An 18804-nucleotide genomic window follows, 5' to 3' on the forward strand; every position below is an offset into this window, starting at 1 on the left:
TAAAATTGTTAGTTTGCTCTTATAATCTATTTGTCTACCCTTTTGCTGCATAATTTATGGAACTTTAAACAATTTTTACCAAAAAACTTTAAACAATTATGTGTGACAATATTTAAATAAGTAATTTAAAATTATTTTATTAATATCATAAAACTAAAATAAAATTAACCATAAATTATATAGATTCATCTATTTCTTATTATATTAAATTTATATTTCATCAATTTTTTTTTTGTTTTGCACGTACATGTTTGAGACAATATTCTAGCAAACTTATGTAGTTAATTTTTTTAAAAGATACTAAAGAAATAAGTTTTCATAACTAATAAATTTAAATCATGAATAAAAATTTAATATAATATATTAATAATGGTATTTTTATCCGGCATATATGACCTAAGTATCAACTAATTAATAGTTGGGTGAATAAAAATAAAAAATTTAAAATTGAAAAAAATGTTTGAACTCTGTGACTCAACTAGTCAAGATTTTAATAGAGATTTGTGTAAATTTTAAAAATAAAAAATATTTATAATTAAGATAAAACAATGGAATAAGAAATGTATTTTATCTTAGGAAAAATTAATTTGTCAAATATTATAGTTTCATATAGTTTTTAATTAGATCCTTATGATTTGTTTTCTTTTAACAGAGTCCTTGGAATTATCTTGGTCCTTCTCTTTCCAAAAAAAAAAAAAAAATCGTTAACACGCCTCTGCCGCAGCCACCTTAAACTACTCCGCCTTTTCCCATGAGTATCCTGCATATATAGCCACCTTCAAATAAAAAATTTCAAAACCCTATTCAATCCCATGGCCTCTATTGTGCTTATTAAGATCTGCACTATTTGGTAGTTGCTTTAAATCCTCAGTCCCTATGTTATATTAATTAAGCAAAGTTGGTGAAACAAGGAATGGATATCAATGAATTTCCCTCGTATATTTTCTCCAAGCGCATTGTTTAGTGTAGAAGAATTAATTTGTTCACAAAATATCTCAATTGCATTTAGTTTCATACTACATCTACCTCTATTTGAGGTCCTAAAAACAGAGTTGAACAAGGCATCCATTTAGTATAATGTGATTTTCTTGTTATGCTACTGTACCTCTTGCTTCATAATAAATAGACTCCTCCATATCTTTCACGCTTTTAGCATTTGAATAATTTATTCCTTTTGCAAATACCTGCTTCGCCTTTTCCTCCCTCGTCATCTCCTCCGCCAATCTTGACAACCTCCCTGTTTCTATTCTAGAATCCCTTGTTTTCACTTTTTGTTTTTTTTTTGAGAGACAAACATAAAGTAAGAACACTTGCCTAGCTTGGGGTCCATGCCTCGACTATAACAACTATGCCTCGAGTTCCATTGGAGGAAGAGCCTTGCCATGCTTCGTATATATCACAAAACCAATGTGACTGACTGTGAGTGAAAAAGCCAAAGAAGGAAGAAGCAAGAAAGATATATACCACAAAAGGAGAGAATGGAAGAAAGAGGGGGTAAAGAGCAGTGTTAGGGGGCATTTGACATATCTAAATCATTGCCTCCTTCACAAGGGGTAGTCTCACTCTCCAACCAGGCAAACAAAGTTAAAAGTATTACTTGAACGAAGACTCACCTTCTCCCTCGCACTCATCTCACTCCCTAACAAAATTCTATTCAATGATAGTTTAACGTTTGGGAATGGGAGGGACCAAGGCATCCAACGGAGATAACATGGAGTATTCAATTAAAAGGAAAAAAAAAATTCTAAGGACCTATGTAAAAGTTAGACGAAACTACAAGGGCTAGCAGTTAGTTTGCCCCTTATTTTAAGTACACTAAAATAATTTTATAGCTAGGCCAACAAAAATTACTTCCACGACAATCACAATTCACATCAGTGTTTCCCTTCCCCACCTCCACACTTCGCAATGAGCCTCTCGTTCCTCGCTCTCGATCCCTTAACTGTCTCCACCTCTCGCAGGGTCAGCGAAATCCACCGCAGGCCTCCTACTCCTCGCCGGAGCATCGTCCTTTGCTCTGCGAAGCCCTTGGTGTCCGTTTCTTCCAACCCCAGCTCGTCTGATTCCTCTACCACCATTGATAGGCTGAGTCGAATCGGGTCCCTCAGTGAGGTGTCCGGTGTTTTGGGTTGCCAGTGGGGCGATGAAGGTAAAGGTAAGCTCGTGGATATCCTAGCCCACCACTTCGATGTCGTTGCCCGTTGTCAGGTAATTAACACACTGTTGTGCCGTTGATTCCCCCCCCCCCCCTCAAAAACAAACCATTTCATCGGATGAAACTTGAGTGGTGTTGTCCAAGCGTTTTTTTTTTTTTGGGTCTGCCTGTCTGCGAACAACGGCGTCAAATACCCAACTAAGAATATCTATTCATCCAGTCCATGTTAAGTAGTCTCAAGGAGCTGTAGCTCCATATCCAAGCTCAGACCGTGGCTTGCTATCTAATCTGCGCAACGATTATTTTCTCCAAAGCTGTATTGCACTTCCACTCTTCGGAATCTCTTTAATCTGGCTCATCAGTCTGACACCTCGAGTGACTCGATAGTCGATTCATTCTGCTGCTGATAGGTTCAATTAGGACGGACCGTGGAGTCATTCTCAACCTCTACTTTTTTTTTTTTAATACCTTGCTCCTAACAGAGCAGTTCACTATAGCAATCCCACAACTCTGCCGCAATCACCTTGAATGACCGGATACTGTGACAGAATTTATCATCGGACATAGCCCTGGACAACTCTTTGAGCTACCATACAGTTATTTGAGACACGAGTTGGAGACTTCGTAAGTTTGAATGAAAATTCTAACATGTTAGATTTGCAAAGCAAGGTTTTACTTTTTTTTTTTTTGAAGGGAAAGCATACTTATTTGTCTCTAAATTTTTGGTCAATTTGGGTCTAGGTCCTATTAAGGAATCAGTCACCGAAGTGATGATCAGCCTGAAATAAGGTGTCGTTGATGTGTCAAGGATGTATTGTTGATATGGCAATGATGTTTGGTTACAGTAGGTACCTTGACCAAAGATGTCCACAACTATGGGGACTGATTTTTTAAATGAAAAATCTATAGGGACCTTGAACAAATTTATCCATAACTATGAAAACTAATTTCTTAATAAAAAATTAATAGGGACCTTAAAAAAAATTGACCAAAACTTTATGGACCAGAAACTATGTTTTCCAAAAATAAAAGACAAAGAAAAGACGATCTCTCAAACTTGGAGCTTGTTGCTTGCCACATTATAGCAACTTAATCTGTGATCATGACATCTGTGATCATGACACATACCTTTCCTTGAAATTGACTTGTATAGGATAATTTCTTGTGTTCCTTGCCCTCTTCAACCATCATTTAGTTACCAAAATCTTCCTAATCATGATTAAAAGGAAAATAATTATAATTCTAAAAAAAAGAAAATTATTGAATGTGAGTTTCAAGAATTCCCTTTATTCATGACTTTGTTGGTACTTAAGATAAATACCAAACAGTTTTAAACTTCTTTGAAGGCCTTGGTTTAGTGCTAGCAAGGGCCATGATCTATGGCTGTGTTTATTACTCCTATAATCTCTAAGTGTATAATGAGATTTGATGCTCATATTATAATTAATACATACATATTGTCATTGTGGTGCTTGATCCTCCTCATTACCACATAGGACAAAGTCACTCTTAGAGGTTGAGGTTGCTCCACTTGAATTATCATCAGCATCATTAGAACATTGATTTTATTGCTAGGATTAAAAAAAAAAAACCATGTTGTTATCATCATAATGAATCTTACTATTATTGTGTTTTGAAATCTTTAGTTGATCTTTGTGCGATAGCTTTTGTTTGCGCACTTTCATGTTGCTTCGAAACAAAAAGTGCACAAGTAGATGCTACCACATATGGAATAACCAAAAATTTCAGAACGTCATGTTCGCAAGATTTATCATGGTAATAATAGTATGGTTTCTTTTAATTGTAATGGTAAAGCCAGTGCTATAAGGATGGTGATAATAGTCTGAATAAAGCAAGCTCAACCTTTGCAAATGTTTTGGTCTTTCATAATAATAGAGTAGAAGATCGAATATGTCTATATTATTATGATATGTGTTTCAAGTTTCATTACATACTTAGACATCACAAAAGTAGTAAGCACAATCATAGATTATTGTCTTTATCAGCACCAAATCAGGGCTTTTGAATAAGTTATAGATTGGTGTTAGTCCTGACAGAGCAATGTTGTCACGGATGAAAGGAGTTAAAGAAACTCATTTGCAGTGGTTTTCTGTTTTGTTTTTTAGTATAAATATTTCCTTTATATCATGATTGGGAGGGTTTTTAGTATCCAAATAAAATAATATCCAAAGATGACAAGCGAAAAGAGAATTTATTCCATACACGAGGAGTGTGATCATAAATGGAGGAAGTTGCTGCATTGTAGTAAGCATCCTGTTAATGGAGGGGGAATTTTGACTAATATAAATATTTGTGTTTTCTACAGTTGTGTGAGATTAACTTCCTTTGTACTTGTAAAAGTTTACTTTGTCAATCTACCCTATTACATTGGTGATTCAAAGTTACCAAGTCACTAATTTATCCTTGATCTAGGTGAATCATTGTATGGATAAATTCCTTTAAGTTTGTGGCTGGATAGGTTGTTTAACTAGCAAGTCATATTCCCTATAATGTTGACTCGTTATTTGCATTAACTAGTCCAATTATCGTTCAAACCTATGTCATGAAGATCAGGCCACCCTCATAATTTGTATCATTAAGAGACTTTAAATTTAAATTAGTAGTACAACGAGCATATTTATTAACTTGGTTATTAAGTGGTGGGCACATGACTGACTTGGTGGGGTATTCTTACTACCTTCTTTTAACCACCTTCATACCCTCTCATTTATTTTTAAGAATTCAATTGCAAGTTATTTTCCTTCAATGATTTGTGATCCTTATATGTCACCAGGGTGGAGCTAATGCTGGGCATACCATTTATAATGCTGATGGAAAAAAATTTGCTCTTCATCTTGTTCCTTCTGGTATACTTAATGAGGATACGTTGTGTGTTATTGGGAATGGGGTTGTAGTGCATCTGCCACAGTTTTTTAAAGAAATTGACAGCTTAGAATCCAATGGGGTCTCTTGCAAGGGAAGGATACTGATATCTGATCGCGCTCACTTGTTGTTTGATTTTCACCAAGTAGTTGATGGACTAAGAGAGGCTGAGCTTGCTAAATCTTTTATTGGAACTACCAAAAGAGGCATTGGACCCTGCTATTCTAGCAAGGTTATCCGAAATGGCATTAGAGTAAGTGATTTGAAGTATATGGATACTTTTCCTCAGAAGCTCGATCTTTTGTTATCAGATGCGGCATTGAGATTCAAAGATTTTAATTATAGTCAGGACATGCTCAGGGAAGAAGTTGAAAGGTACAAGAGATATGCTGAGAGATTGGAACCTTTCATTGCTGATACTGTACATTTCATGAATGAAGCTGTAGCACAAAAGAAGAAGATTCTTGTTGAAGGAGGCCAAGCAACAATGTTGGACATTGATTTTGGAACTTATCCCTTTGTAACTTCATCCAGTCCATCCGCAGGTGGGATTTGTACTGGTTTAGGCATTGCTCCAAGAGTTATTGGTGATCTAATTGGTGTGGTACGTGATTATTTGGATTTTTTTTAATTTTTATTTTCTTTCATTGTAGTAGTTGTTGATGATCTTGTCTTACTTAATATCAATCAATCAATCAATCAATGAGAAACTTGTGCATATCAGTTTTGTTTTTGTGTCTTATTGCTAAAGCTTCTTTTAGCTGAAGAATTTTTGGGTGTTTTCTTTTTCTATTTCCAGTTTAAGAATTCTTAACAAGATTTAGCCAAATAGTAATCATCCAGTCCTGTTTATGGGGCATAGAGAGAGAGGGGGAGTATTTGTTTTGGTTTTATTTATAGAGTACTTCAATGGATATTGTGTCCATCTTTACCTTGTTGCCCTTATTAAATGTTGGGAGGGTTATTAAATGCTAGAACATTTTATTTTTGAAGCGTGTATAGTTAATAAAGGTATAGTTGGAAACTTGTTAAATTTTTAGACAAAATTAATGAGGTTTAAGATTTTTCTTGGTATGTTAAAAATGCTGGAAGTAACTTCTAAATAGGATTAGAGGGCAGAGGGGGGCATTATCAAAGTTCATATGAACAGAGCTTTATTAGGATGAACACAATAATTTCTTTACATTATTTTACTTTGCAGGTTAAATCATACACTACAAGGGTTGGTGCTGGTCCTTTTCCCACTGAAATCTTGGGTCAGGAGGGTGATCTCCTTAGGTTTGCTGGGCAGGAGTTTGGCACAACTACTGGTCGTCCCAGACGCTGTGGTTGGCTTGATATAGTTGCATTAAGATATTGCTGTCAGATCAATGGGTTTTCATCACTCAATCTCACCAAGCTGGATGTTTTGTCAGATTTTTCTGAATTTAAATTGGGCGTGTCTTATAAACACATAGATGGTACACCAATCAAATCATTCCCTTCAGATCTCCGTCTTCAAGATCAGTTGAAGGTAAGCTTTCATCAATGATAATGAACCCAGTTGCATGAGAATTCTGTATTTTCAAAGTGATTTTATATGGATTTTATATGTTGCAGGTGGAGTATGAGGTACTTCCGGGATGGAATTGTGATATTTCTTCCTTAAGAAACTATTCTGAACTTCCAAGAGCTGCACGCCATTACGTGGAAAGAGTAGAAGAACTTGTTGGTGTGCCAATTCACTACATTGGTGTTGGACCTGGGCGTGATGCTCTAATTTATAAATAAGTTGGTCATAATTTCTCGCCAATTTCCTATGTGTCTTTCACGTGCCTATAACCCACAAGAACAGGACAAAGCTTTTGGTAGTAGACTTGCAGCTATTTATTTCAGCTAACTATGGAAGATTTCTAGCATGAAGTGAGGATCATCTGCTTCATGTATTTATCATGTTGTCCATCAGCAATAATACTTGGACTTGTCTTTTAGAATTTTCAGGTTTGGGTAACAATATGTTGTAGATGGAGTATGAAGTACCTCCAGGATGGAAGTGGGATGTTTTTTCGACCAGAAACTAGTGTTCTGATATTCCAAAAGCTGCACGCCATTATGTGGAAAGGATTGAAGAATTTGCTGCTGTACCCATTCATTACCTTGATGTTGGGCCTTTACGTGGTGCCTTCATTTTTAAATAAGTTGAAAATACTTACTCCCCTGATTTCTCGTATGACTTCCATGTTCCCGTAGCCAAGATCAGAAATAATGCTTCTGATTGTAGTATTTCAATTATTTTTATCACTCACTTAATTCTCAAGGGTGGAATATTTTTGTCTCTCTGAATTCTGGAGTGTAACATCATTCAAATACAAACAGACTGCATTCCATATCAAGGCTGTTAATTATTAACTAGTACTCTTCGTTTATATATGATGAGAAGAAAAAGGCCGGGGGGGGGGGGGGCGCTCTAATTGTAGAGCAGTTTGTTGGCGAAGCGTTTTTGGACGTTTCTATGATTGTTCCTGACATTCTGGGCTTCCCAGGCACTAGGAATAGACGATCGTGTCTCCCTGGAACAAATCATCTCAATTAAAGGTAACTCTCTGTATTATTAAAGTATTTACAGCTTAAGTAATCAGGTGAAAAAAACCTTCTACTTCTAGTCTTCGCCATTCTTATCGTGTGCCGTCTGATAACTTTGGCCATGTGATTCTTGAAGTTAGAACCAATTTTTGAATTGAGCGAATTAATGAGACGTGTTCTTGTTCGCTGAAAACTATCTTTCATTCTGCCAAACTATGGTGATGTAGGTTCGTTTGACAGTCATATTGGGAGGAATAAGGGACTGTGACTTTCGGAGACTTTTTATCTTGTCTATATGCAGTCAATAACATCATCTGCCATACCTTGAACGAAACTAATAAATGTCTCAATGTGTTGCGGTTGGAAACTACTTTCGTTGCACGTCTCTCAAAGGACGCTAGAAAGTTAAGAACTGTTCTCTGCTTTCATGATAGATAGATTCATTCATTGGTTTAATGTAATTTTTTAGCACTGGCAATTAATGAGGATAACCTTTGGGGGAGAAAGGACTTGTTGGCTGAACTATAGCAATCTCTTTTAATCATTGCTTCATATAATTATGCTACTGGTGTTTTTCTTGTCTGCATCTTTTAGCAAGCAATCAGGCTTTTATCACTAACCATTTGATGAAATGATGGGCAGGTTATGCCAAAAGTCATGTAACTTTGACTCTACGACTCCTCAAAAGTGGAGGTACACAAATTTTAGAACTCTAAAATTTTGTTTTCTCACAAAAAATTCATAATAAAGAGACAAATTACGTTAGCACTAGCTGAACGATAAACTTGTCCCTCCACTTTCTGTTACCATCACTATTAAAAGAAGCTCCTCTCTGCATCTTTCTTGCAGTTTTATACTAAGCTACCACCATCTACTACGTGCAAACGACTTTGGAAGAATGCCCCCTCCCATTTCTAGGGTGATAGTTATGTAAAAAAGAACGTTAGAAGTGAACTATGGTGTCCGAAAATTAGTATGACTTTGATATTAATCGGGAAAAAAAAAACTATGGTGTCCGAAGATTAGTGTTTAGCCCCACATTTGTGCCCATCAAGACTTGATATTTCAAACAATACTTGGACACTTATGTTACCATATTCATGCTCCCATCTTGTAAGTTGTACTGTATTCACATCAATGTCCATGCTTTTTTATCTTTCGACAAACTGGAATTCTGTGAATGAATATTGGTAGTAGAACCAGAAACAACTCATTTATAGATTAACTTGACTACTGAATGCTAGCTACTGATATTTCACTATATTTCAACTCCACTAGACAGTAGGAAAAGTAGTTCTATTTCTTGGGGAAAAAAAAGACTGCCGATTCTCTTAGAAGTTCCAAATGGAAGTGGTAAAAGTAAGCTCGTCGCTACTGTCATATGCTTGAAATTGGGTTGCCTCTGATCCATGATTATCTGCAATTCCGTGCATCTCGATTAATTCCTCCCAGTTGACACTCTTGTCAGAGCACTCCCCAAAATTATCGCTGAAATCATTTGATAAAGCTTCAGACTTGGTGGAGCTTCCTGACTGTTTTTCATCCTTCAGTACTCCCATCTGTTGGAGAAACTCATGGAGGTCAATTTGAGGTTTGTCCTGAATATCACTGATCATAATTTCTGACGATGTTTTAGCATCTTTCTCGTTTGGAAGGTTGTCTGCATTATGTTTGCTTCCTATAATCTGGAGTTCAGCCTTTGGATCACAGCATGAACTAGAGGGAGCCTGACTGAGAACCCCATTCTGCTTGAGTTGTTGTAGCCTCTGGTGGATTACATGAACACTAGGTTGAGCATTAACATTAAGCAATCCACAAGAAGGGAACATTGAAATGAAATTCTTGGAAGGAAACCATTTGAACTTTTGAGATTTGATGGTGGAGCTGGAGGTGGGTTGAAGGTGGGGAAGATTAAGGTAAGCATCGGGACCATAGAGTCTCCTTGCAGCTTCATCATAAGCTATGGCAGCTTCTTCAGCTGTGGCAAAAGAACCAAGCCACAGCCTGGTTCTCTTCTTTGGCTCTCTAATCTCAGCAACCCATTTCCCCCATGTTCTCTGACGAACGCCTCGATACTCGCACATGGCATTCTGAGGGCCACCTTTCCCTCTGCTTGGCCCTTTCTTCCATGGCTTCAAGGGAGACTTTCTGCAAGAATCCATCGCTGATTCTGAGGAAAGCCGAATGAGGACAGGTTATGGGGTATCTGTTATTACTTGAGATACTTAGAACTGACTAAGAAGAGTAAGAAAGGCGCGGATTTGTAGGGAGCGGGAGAGGAGTTCATTATAAATGTTGTCACGTTAAGAGAAGTAACAAAGCTCATGTGACCGTTAGTGAGCCTTGACTCAGAATGTTTCAAATATTCAATTAATAAATAATAGGGTTTATTTTGGTCTGAAAAGGTCTTCGTTTGCATGAAACTACAAGCTAACGGCACGTGTTTGATGGCTGCAAGAATGGATATACATAGTCTGATCATAACCTTAAATGATAAAGTCAACAATATCATAACCTTTTCCTCTCAAGTATGTTCTTCTTCTTCTTGTTTTTTTTTACCTCAACGAAACGAATTATGGCTAGTCTGTGACAATCGGTAGCTCCCTTGGAAGGAAAATTTGGATGAGCTGCTTATCTGATGTTAGAAGTAAAACTCAAATTATGCTGTAGGTGTGAGTTTAAGGGTTACTAAGGAGCCATAAATGATGAGGTGGTAAGTAGAATACTTGAAATGGTATTTGCAAGCGATGGAGCGAGTGCATTGAATGAGGTGTGGGAATATCAGCCTTGGATTCTATAAATAAGATAGGAGTTGAAATAGTAGTGGAAAAAGAAGAATGATGATAAAGAAGAAAGGGCACCTCAACATTTTGTGATTTCACGAGCCATATTTCACATGTTTTCTTTGTCATTCTGAGCCTCATTCACGGGACCATCTTCACCTATATCCCATGCTTCCCCTCTCTATGTTTTGACATTTTGAATTACTTTGTTTTACCGTGAAGCCTGGATATGCCATGTTTCATGATGCTCATTGCGGTGATGGTGTTATCAGTTATCAGTTTATCACTATAGAATCAGAATGACAAGCCTCTGTAAAAATATAATGACAAAGTAACAAATGCGTTAAAGATAGACTTATTTTTAATAAAATACAGGCAAAACACGCGTTTGATGATAAAAATAGATGTTCGGCTAAGTGAAATTCTGAAGATATGGACCGTATCATACCTTTTATTGGCGCATTTTATAGTACCAACCACTGTCTTATGCACTGAGAATAAAGTCCAATCTTATCAACAATAATTAACCTTGTTCGTAAAAATTTAATTTATAACTTATAAAATTATGGGTTCAAATTTCGCTGCTAATAAAAATATTTTATTGATGAGTGATCTGTAAATATTTTTTAATACAAAAATATGCCCTAACTGTAGTAAATCTTTAAATCAACTCACCTAAACTTTTTTTCTCCTGTAAAAAAACTCCAATTTTTGTGTTTCATACCTTCTAGTTTCCCAATAGCTCTATAAACATGCGTTACGATTTGTCGACCGAATCTCCTAATGCTAACATTCTCAGTAAATACTTCCACCAAAAAAAAAAAAAAAGAACAAAGACAATTTAACGTGACGTGGCTGGACTATAGTGTTATAACGTGTAAGGTTGTCGTGCTGGACTGTAGACGTCAATGTTTAATTAGTTCGCTGGGCGTGTTGAGTCGGCAACATGCCACCAATAGAATTTGTACTCTAACTGCTAAGACGTCATGTTAATTGCTACCAGTTTTCCATCCTTCTTTTGGAAAGATCCACGCTTAAAAAATGTGATAATATGTAAAATTAATTTTTCCTTAAAAAAATTGCACCTAAATCTCGGAAGAAAATTTATCAACAACTTGCAAATTCTCCATATGTATCAAGTTATAAATGTATAAAAATTAAGATTAGTAAGTATTTTATAAATTTTATAAGAGCTTTTGTTAATAATTTTTTTTTTTTGTGAGACTAAACGTAATCTTTCCTTTTTCCTTTCCACATCCATTTTATGATTTTTAAATTCATCATGCATCTCTTTCTTTGTAACTATTAAGAAATCTAGATTTTCATCCTTAATGTTCGAAAAATAAAATACGAAATCAATCATATGAATGCATTTCTAACTAAAATTGTGTATTTTTTAAGAGTACATAAAATTAAAGTAAAATATGTACACATGAACAAATTTTTTTGACGATTTTTCTTAATAAATTTAAGATTAACTATATCTTTACAAAAGCTTTCTCTTTAATACTAGAAGATTATAAATCAGAGTTATCAACAGACGCTGATATGACAAAATTCCGTGTCCCCCGCTACATATGAAGTCCCACCAAAAACCGGACGAATCCTCAGGAATGATAAGAAGGTTATTGAGCGATCGATTGGGATTTGGCACTCATGCAGTCGATCAAGTCAAAATAAATGGAAAACATCAGAATTACAACAGGACATCCAGGAGATTTCTCTTTGAATCCCCCAAGATTTCCATCGAAGAATATCCTAATGATCTCGAAGAAACAACACTCAACTCTGAAGACGCGCAAGAACACAATTTAAACTCTAAAACTGATATTCCCACAAAATGGATAGACAAGAGCAGTCAGAATAGCTAAAGGATCACCTATTACAATTAATTAATCACATACGAAGCTTATTCATCATAATTACAAATTTCAGAACACAAAATCTCCAGATTTCTTGAAGATTCAAAAATCTACCTGGTCGGGCGGACGAGGGAATTGAAGATGCGTGAGAGAGCGAATCTCACGCGAGGATATGCTCTAAGGGTGTAGAGGGTGGTCTGTCGCAAGAAGTCTTCGATGGTCTGGACAAAGAGATTGAAGCTCCGGATCGGAGGGACGTAGAGGGTGAGAGGCACGGCGGAAAAGGCAACAGCGAACAGAATTTGCAGCATTTCTGAACAGCGAGGCGATCACCACGGAGATGAAGAGAGAAACGTCGCGAGAAATCAGCGCAAAATGTGTGGAATATTGTGTGGTGGGCGATTCATAGATGGGAATCTAGGAAGGAGGCTATTTATTTTCACATGAGAAGAATTAGAGGGTGAAAGGAGAAAATGGAAAATTTGAAAGAATGGAGCTAGGGTTGACTTGAATGGTAGATTAAGGGGAGACAATACTGCGTCAGTATATTTTATAAAATTAAAATTTTAAATATATTTTTTTTAAATAAATCAAGATAAATTGTGAAAAAATGGTTAACATCTGAGAGAATAAGAGGGCACAAGAATTAGGAGGGACAGGTGGCGGGGCGAGCAAGAAGCGAAGAGGGTCGAGCTTTTCCAGCAGCTAAGCCAATGCGGTGAGTCATGAATAGGCGGCAGGCGAGTGGGCGTGAAGAGGAAAGCTGGAAATGAGAGATTTCTGTCAGACATTCAGTCCACAACATTTATTAATTATTATTTTTTTATAAATATTAAAAATATACTCTATTTGAATCACAACATAAAACATTGATAATTAATTTATACTTATTCAAAAATGTTATCTAAAACTTAAATTTCTCAAAACATTTTACATTTTTTTAATTATATTCTCATTAAATATTTTATATAAATATTTTAATAATAATAATTAAATAAACTTTAAACTCTCATGGATGTACATGACACTGCACCTTACTTTTTTTTTCCCCTTCTTTTTTAGGTTTTCTTCCGTTCTGTCCCCTCACTCAAGGCCACTGGGCTCGTTATGCATTCTTTACATATAAACTAGATTTTGACCAGTGCAATGTATCAAGATATTTTTTCTATTATTTATAAGTATTGTAAAAAAATTTTGAGATTTTTTTTAAAAATATTTGTAAGATTCTTTAATGGCTGAGCATAAAATAAAAAATAAAATTTTAAAATAATTTATTTTTGTATACTCTTACTTTATGCTAATTTAAATTTAAATAAAAATTTATTCTATTTTAAAATTTGTTTTACTCAAATATATGAAAGATGTAAATAATAATTTATTTTTATTTTAAAATATGTTGTGCCCATAATGGATTTAAGAATGCAACACCTACATTTATGCTTTTCCTTCAATTGATGTGAGGAGAAACTTTGAAATAAGTTAAAGAATACATTTTTTTGTTAAATTCTACTTCATAATTAATTGAAAAAGAAAATTTATTCTCCAAAAAATATTATTAATTTTGTATTTGTCCTGTCTAAATTTCTAAGCATATAGTGCAAAATAAAATTAGCTTATTTTCTTTAAGAATGTGTTGGTCAATGCATCACGAGAAAAATAAAACATGTATCATAAATAACATAATGAATCACACAATATAATTTATATCATAATAATATTTATAAATCATAATTATATCCAAAAGTAAAAATAAATATGAATAATGAATTCAAATTAAGCAAGTATAATAACCAATGTCATAGTATTATTTATTAATCATGTATATGTCTATAATGATAAAAGCAGTATTTAAGAAAAGTTTATGATCAGGAGGTATGCAATGAAAAATAAATTCATTAACATCCTATGTTTAAATTTGAAATACATGATTACAATAGTTTTAGTAGATTTTTAAGTTATGGTAGAGGTGTATATAATAATAATAAATTAGTTACCTCATACATATCAAGAATATTCACAATAATTTTTTTTATTTCTGTATACTATTTTATAATTTGTTACTCCTACCCATATAAAAAATATAATAAATAATTTGTTATATATCCTATGATGTGTTATCCTCACATAAATTAGAATTTAAATAACAATATATTTTGCTTTATATTTTGTTATTTTGAAATAACATTATATTTTATAAGTTAAATTTTGAAATTTATGCATTATTGCATATAAATTAAAATTTAAATAACTCTTTATATTTTAATTTTTTTTCTTAAATACATATTAAAAATATAAATAACATACATATTAAAGTTTTGCCCATACATGTTAACTTTAATATTATTAGGAGTAAAATTAAAAAATTATTGTGATATTATCTTTTATATATATATATATATATATAATACAATCAACTCATGATAGACCTTTTACCTATCATTTTTACTATAAGCCACACAATCGTTCAACATGCAATTTGTTTAAAAAAGAAAAGCCACTATTTATCCCATATGAGTTTATTTTATTTTATAATTTATTATCTTGTATATTTTTAAAATAAAATTAAAAAGTATATTATACAGAATTTGTTATTTCACGTGAGTTAAGACTTAAAATAATAAACATTATCCGTCAAATTATACACACATTTTTTTGTAATTTATATAAATTAAGTTTGTAATTTCATTGTAATAAAACATTCTATTTTATGATTTATTATTTAAATTTATATTTTATAATACAATTAATTATCTTATACGCAGAGTTCTTACCCTTATCAAAAATATTAGGTATTATATTATTTTTTATTATGAATCTTATATTGACAAATATTTTTTGTTATGAGTCCCGTGCCTTTTTTGTTTTTTGTTTTTTTTTTGGTGAATCCCACATGAGATTTTAGTTTACAAGAATTATAATTTTTTTAAATATATATGGTTATTGTTCATTCAACTGTAGATGAATAGTACCATATGTCAGTGGCAGAGTGAGGATCTTAATACAAGAAAAAATATTTTTGTCTTTTTAAAATCAATTAAATTTCTTTCTTTTTTTGTTGTCTTTGTTTTTTAATTCAACTTTCAATTATAGATTTGTAAGTATAGTGAATTAGATAAATGCATTCAATAAGTTTATTCTTGATCCTCGAATCTTCATTCTCTGTTGTCTTTTTTCTTAACTAGTATTCTTAAGATGAGGATGGTACGGATCTAGTTTAGTAAAATTAATTTTTCTTCTTCTATTTTTTAGAGGATTAATAAATAATTTTGACATTTAATTATGGTGAAATTATGGTTAATATTCATTAGGCTAAGTTAAAAAAATAAATTTTAGATTTGGGCTAAATGTAACATTAAAATGAGTTTAAAATTTAAAATATTAAAATAAGAGGGTGCAAAGTCTGAAAAAGAGAGGGAGCACATTGTAAAATATGAGAACATATACCTTATTTATGCTATTTTTCTCAAGTGAAATTATAAATATTAAAACATATATTTTATTAATTGTAAAAATGTAAAATATTAAAACATATATGCTATTTTTCATATATTTTTCCCATATATGCCTCCCTCAACAGCACGTGACTCTACCATTGCCTTATGCACTTTACATACATATAGATTATTTTTACTTAAATTCCTTACAAAACAAAATTTATTTAAATTCACTATTACTTATAATATGCATGTATTTTAAATATGAAGAAATATAATAATTTTTCTGTCTTAATTTATGAGGTACTTTTAAATTTTAGATAAAATTAGATATATCAATAAAACTCGTTAAATATGCTTTATAACTTTATTCTTTAAAAAAATTATAAACTTATAAAAATATCTTTATTTAATTCTACATTTGTGTAAGAATATTAATGAAAGAAAATATAATGATAGGAGTAATATTGAAAAAAAATTATGAACGAAATCTCATTATTATCAAAATGTTTTATATTTTTTTTGAACACAAGGCCACGGGAAACTCATGCGGGAGGATGGAACAAATCAAAACATATCAGATTCCAGGTGAGATTTGCATCCCGACGACGGATGATTAAAAATGATGAGATCTAAACTATCTTGAGAGGTCTAGTGAGCGAGAAAGTCAGCGCAGCTGTTCGCTTCCCTAAACATGTGGTAGAAGGTAATGATTCAGTCTCTCATGACAAGATCTTTGATTTTATTGATAGTTCTAGAGAGAGGATGATTGTCAGAAAGATTATGCTGAATGAGTGAGAAGACTTCCATAGAGTTAGAATGTATATTGATATTAGAAACTCGCATATTCCAACAAAGCTGGAGTCTTTTGAGAATGGTTAAAAGTTTAGCCGTGGTAGCCAAGGTATTTAGAGAAGCCCTTGATCCAGTTACCTTTGTCATCACGCATGATTCCGCCACAGGATGGCGCTCCATTAGAATCGACAGCTCCATCAACATCAAGGCAGATCCAACCTATGTCCGGAAGTCTCCAACGTGTTTCAAATCTTTTCCTCTCACGAGTAAAAATGTTAACTTTTGATTGGAGCCATATGTCATTAACAACTTGCTGGGTATTAGAGAAGACAATGTCAATATCCTGAATAGTATCCTTAGAAAAAATCCTTTTACAGCGTGCCTTCCAGATGTTCTAACAAACTTGAGCGAATAGCTTCTGCCAAGGGATCCTTCTTGTATTTAGGTTGTCCGCCTTGACTTTCACATTCCAAGATATTCAGTCCTGCACAGAAAGGGAGAAGAAAGTATTAAGTTTTGAAGGTTTCACAAGTTTAATCTAAATACTACGTGCTTCAATGCAATCTCTCAAAATGTGAATAGAAGAGTCCGGAGAGTTACAACTAAAGGTGCAGATGCGTTGAGAATGGGCATTCCCTTCGATATAATTGGAGTTGACTAGAAGTCTATCCCAAGTAGCTTTCCAGAGAAAGTACTTAATTTTTTCATATATAGGCCACTTCTAAATCTTAGACTAAATGCTGTCATTAGTTTGATCCTTTTGAGAGACCACGACTTTGTAAGCAGATTTGATAGAGAAATTCCCATCTAAAGAAGGTCTCTAAATGAGTACATCATCATTGCTACTAGGATTAGGTGGTTGGAACAGCGCAATTTGTCTTATCACCTCAGGATGGAGATGACAGTTAAAAAGGTTAAAATTCCATCCTCCTATGGGGTTACGAAGATCAGAAACTCTTACATGGAGAATGTGCTCAGTACTAGAAAAAGCGTACTTAACAAGAGGTTCTGGAAGAGGGGACCACTTACTATACCAAAATGGAATTTAGTCACCCTTACTAACTTTCCAACCAACGTGCGCCATGAATTGATCCTAAACTTTACATATGCTATTCCAAGTAAATGAAGAGGAGCTAGGTTCATAGACTATAGGAATAGTGGGTTTAAGACATTTATATTTGTCACGGAGGATCCTGATCCGAAGGTGATTAGGTTGAGTAATGAGACCCCAGTAAAGTTTCATGATAAAAGCAATATTTTGAGCTTTAAGCTTTTTGATGTCGAGACCTCCATAAGATTTCTCCGTGGTAACACAATCCCAAGAAAGAAGATAGGGTTTCTTATGCCCGTCAGAAGAGTCCCAAAGAAAATTTCTAAAGTTTCTCTCAAGTTCAGTAAGGACATTATTGGGTAACAGCATGGTCTGCATAAAGTAGCTAGAAATGGCTGAAAGGACAGAATTAATAAGGACGACCTTACCAGCGATGTCTAGAGCGTGCTTTGTCAAGTAAAGGGGCAAAGGTAAGCTTGGATGCCCTTTTGTGGATAAGAGGGATACCAAGGTATTTACCAAGGTTTCCCGTGAGGGGAATGCCCAATTCAAAACTGATCTGAGTAGCACTATTAATATTGACATTTCTAGAATAATAGAGCTTCGACTTCTCTATGTTAACTTTTTGACCCAAAGCATCACAAAAGTTAGAAAGGCATTGGTTGATAATCATGGCTTGGTTAATGGAAGCCTCTGCAAAGAGGAACAAATTATCAGCAAAAAATAAATGAGAAATAGAAGGCCTATTAGTAGTGAGTCTAATTGGCTTCCACTTATTTTTATCAATGGAACTAATAATATAGTGACTAAGATGTTCAATGCAAAGTATAAATAAATAAAGAGAAAAAAGATCTCCCTGTCTAATGCCACGAGAGGGAGCAAATTCATTTGTGGGTTCGCCATTCCAAAGAACTCTCATATGTGTAGTAGAAATGGCGGCTCTGATTAATTTCCTAAGATGATTGTTTAGCCCAATGGAATGGAGAGTGTCATCGATGAAATCCCATGAAAGTCTATCAAAGGCTTTTTCAAGATCAACTTTAAGAGCCATGAAACCTTTGTTCTTGGTTTTGTTCCTCATGGAGTGAATAATTTCTTAAGCAATAATAATATTGTCACTGCTTTGCCAACCATGGATGAAACTGCACTGGGAATCTCCAATAAGATTGTTCATATATAAACGCAATAGATTGAAGAGGATCTTGGTGACAATTTTGTAGCTAACATTACAAAGAGATATGGGCCGGAAGTCCTTCAAGCAAGTCAGATTTTCAATTTT

At 33.9% G+C, this 18804-nt stretch overlaps 3 protein-coding genes across 5 annotated transcripts in view; 1 reads left to right on the forward strand and 2 right to left on the reverse strand.

Annotated features, from left to right (window-relative positions):
- Positions 1-1846: 1846 nt before the first annotated feature.
- LOC129320111 (adenylosuccinate synthetase 2, chloroplastic) lies at positions 1847-7426 on the forward strand. Of its 2 annotated transcripts, XR_008595642.1 has the most exons (5): positions 1847-2208; positions 4950-5642; positions 6240-6551; positions 6638-6885; positions 7010-7426. XR_008595642.1 is itself a non-coding variant. In XM_054965307.1 (4 exons), exons 1-4 carry the CDS (start codon positions 1909-1911, stop codon positions 6806-6808), a joined length of 1476 nt encoding a protein of 491 aa, XP_054821282.1. In that variant the 5' UTR covers positions 1847-1908; the 3' UTR covers positions 6809-7426. The 2 variants fall into 2 exon arrangements, 1 of the variants encoding a protein (XP_054821282.1); XM_054965307.1 differs by having other exon boundaries at positions 6638-7426.
- Positions 7427-8819: 1393 nt separating this feature from the next.
- LOC129320117 (dehydration-responsive element-binding protein 2F) lies at positions 8820-11741 on the reverse strand. The gene has a single exon (XM_054965323.1). It carries the CDS (start codon positions 9760-9762, stop codon positions 8932-8934), a length of 831 nt encoding a protein of 276 aa, XP_054821298.1. The 5' UTR covers positions 9763-11741; the 3' UTR covers positions 8820-8931.
- A 282-nt stretch (positions 11742-12023) lies between these two features.
- The window catches only part of LOC129284315 (uncharacterized), a 32476-nt gene continuing 25695 nt past the window's right edge, over positions 12024-18804 (reverse strand). Inside the window, exon 25 of one of the 2 annotated variants that reach the window (XM_054919753.1) lies at positions 12024-13008. The gene's annotated coding sequence lies outside the window, so the exon portion shown is untranslated. Of the gene's footprint in view, positions 13009-16352; positions 16959-18804 lie in introns of those variants that run through there. The other variant, XM_054919746.1, reaches the window with a different exon arrangement.

This window comes from Prosopis cineraria, unplaced genomic scaffold, assembly GCF_029017545.1.
Source record: "Prosopis cineraria cultivar Desert tree isolate PC_DT_omini unplaced genomic scaffold, ASM2901754v1 PC1, whole genome shotgun sequence".
In the NCBI taxonomy this organism is placed as follows: domain Eukaryota; kingdom Viridiplantae; phylum Streptophyta; class Magnoliopsida; order Fabales; family Fabaceae; genus Prosopis; species Prosopis cineraria.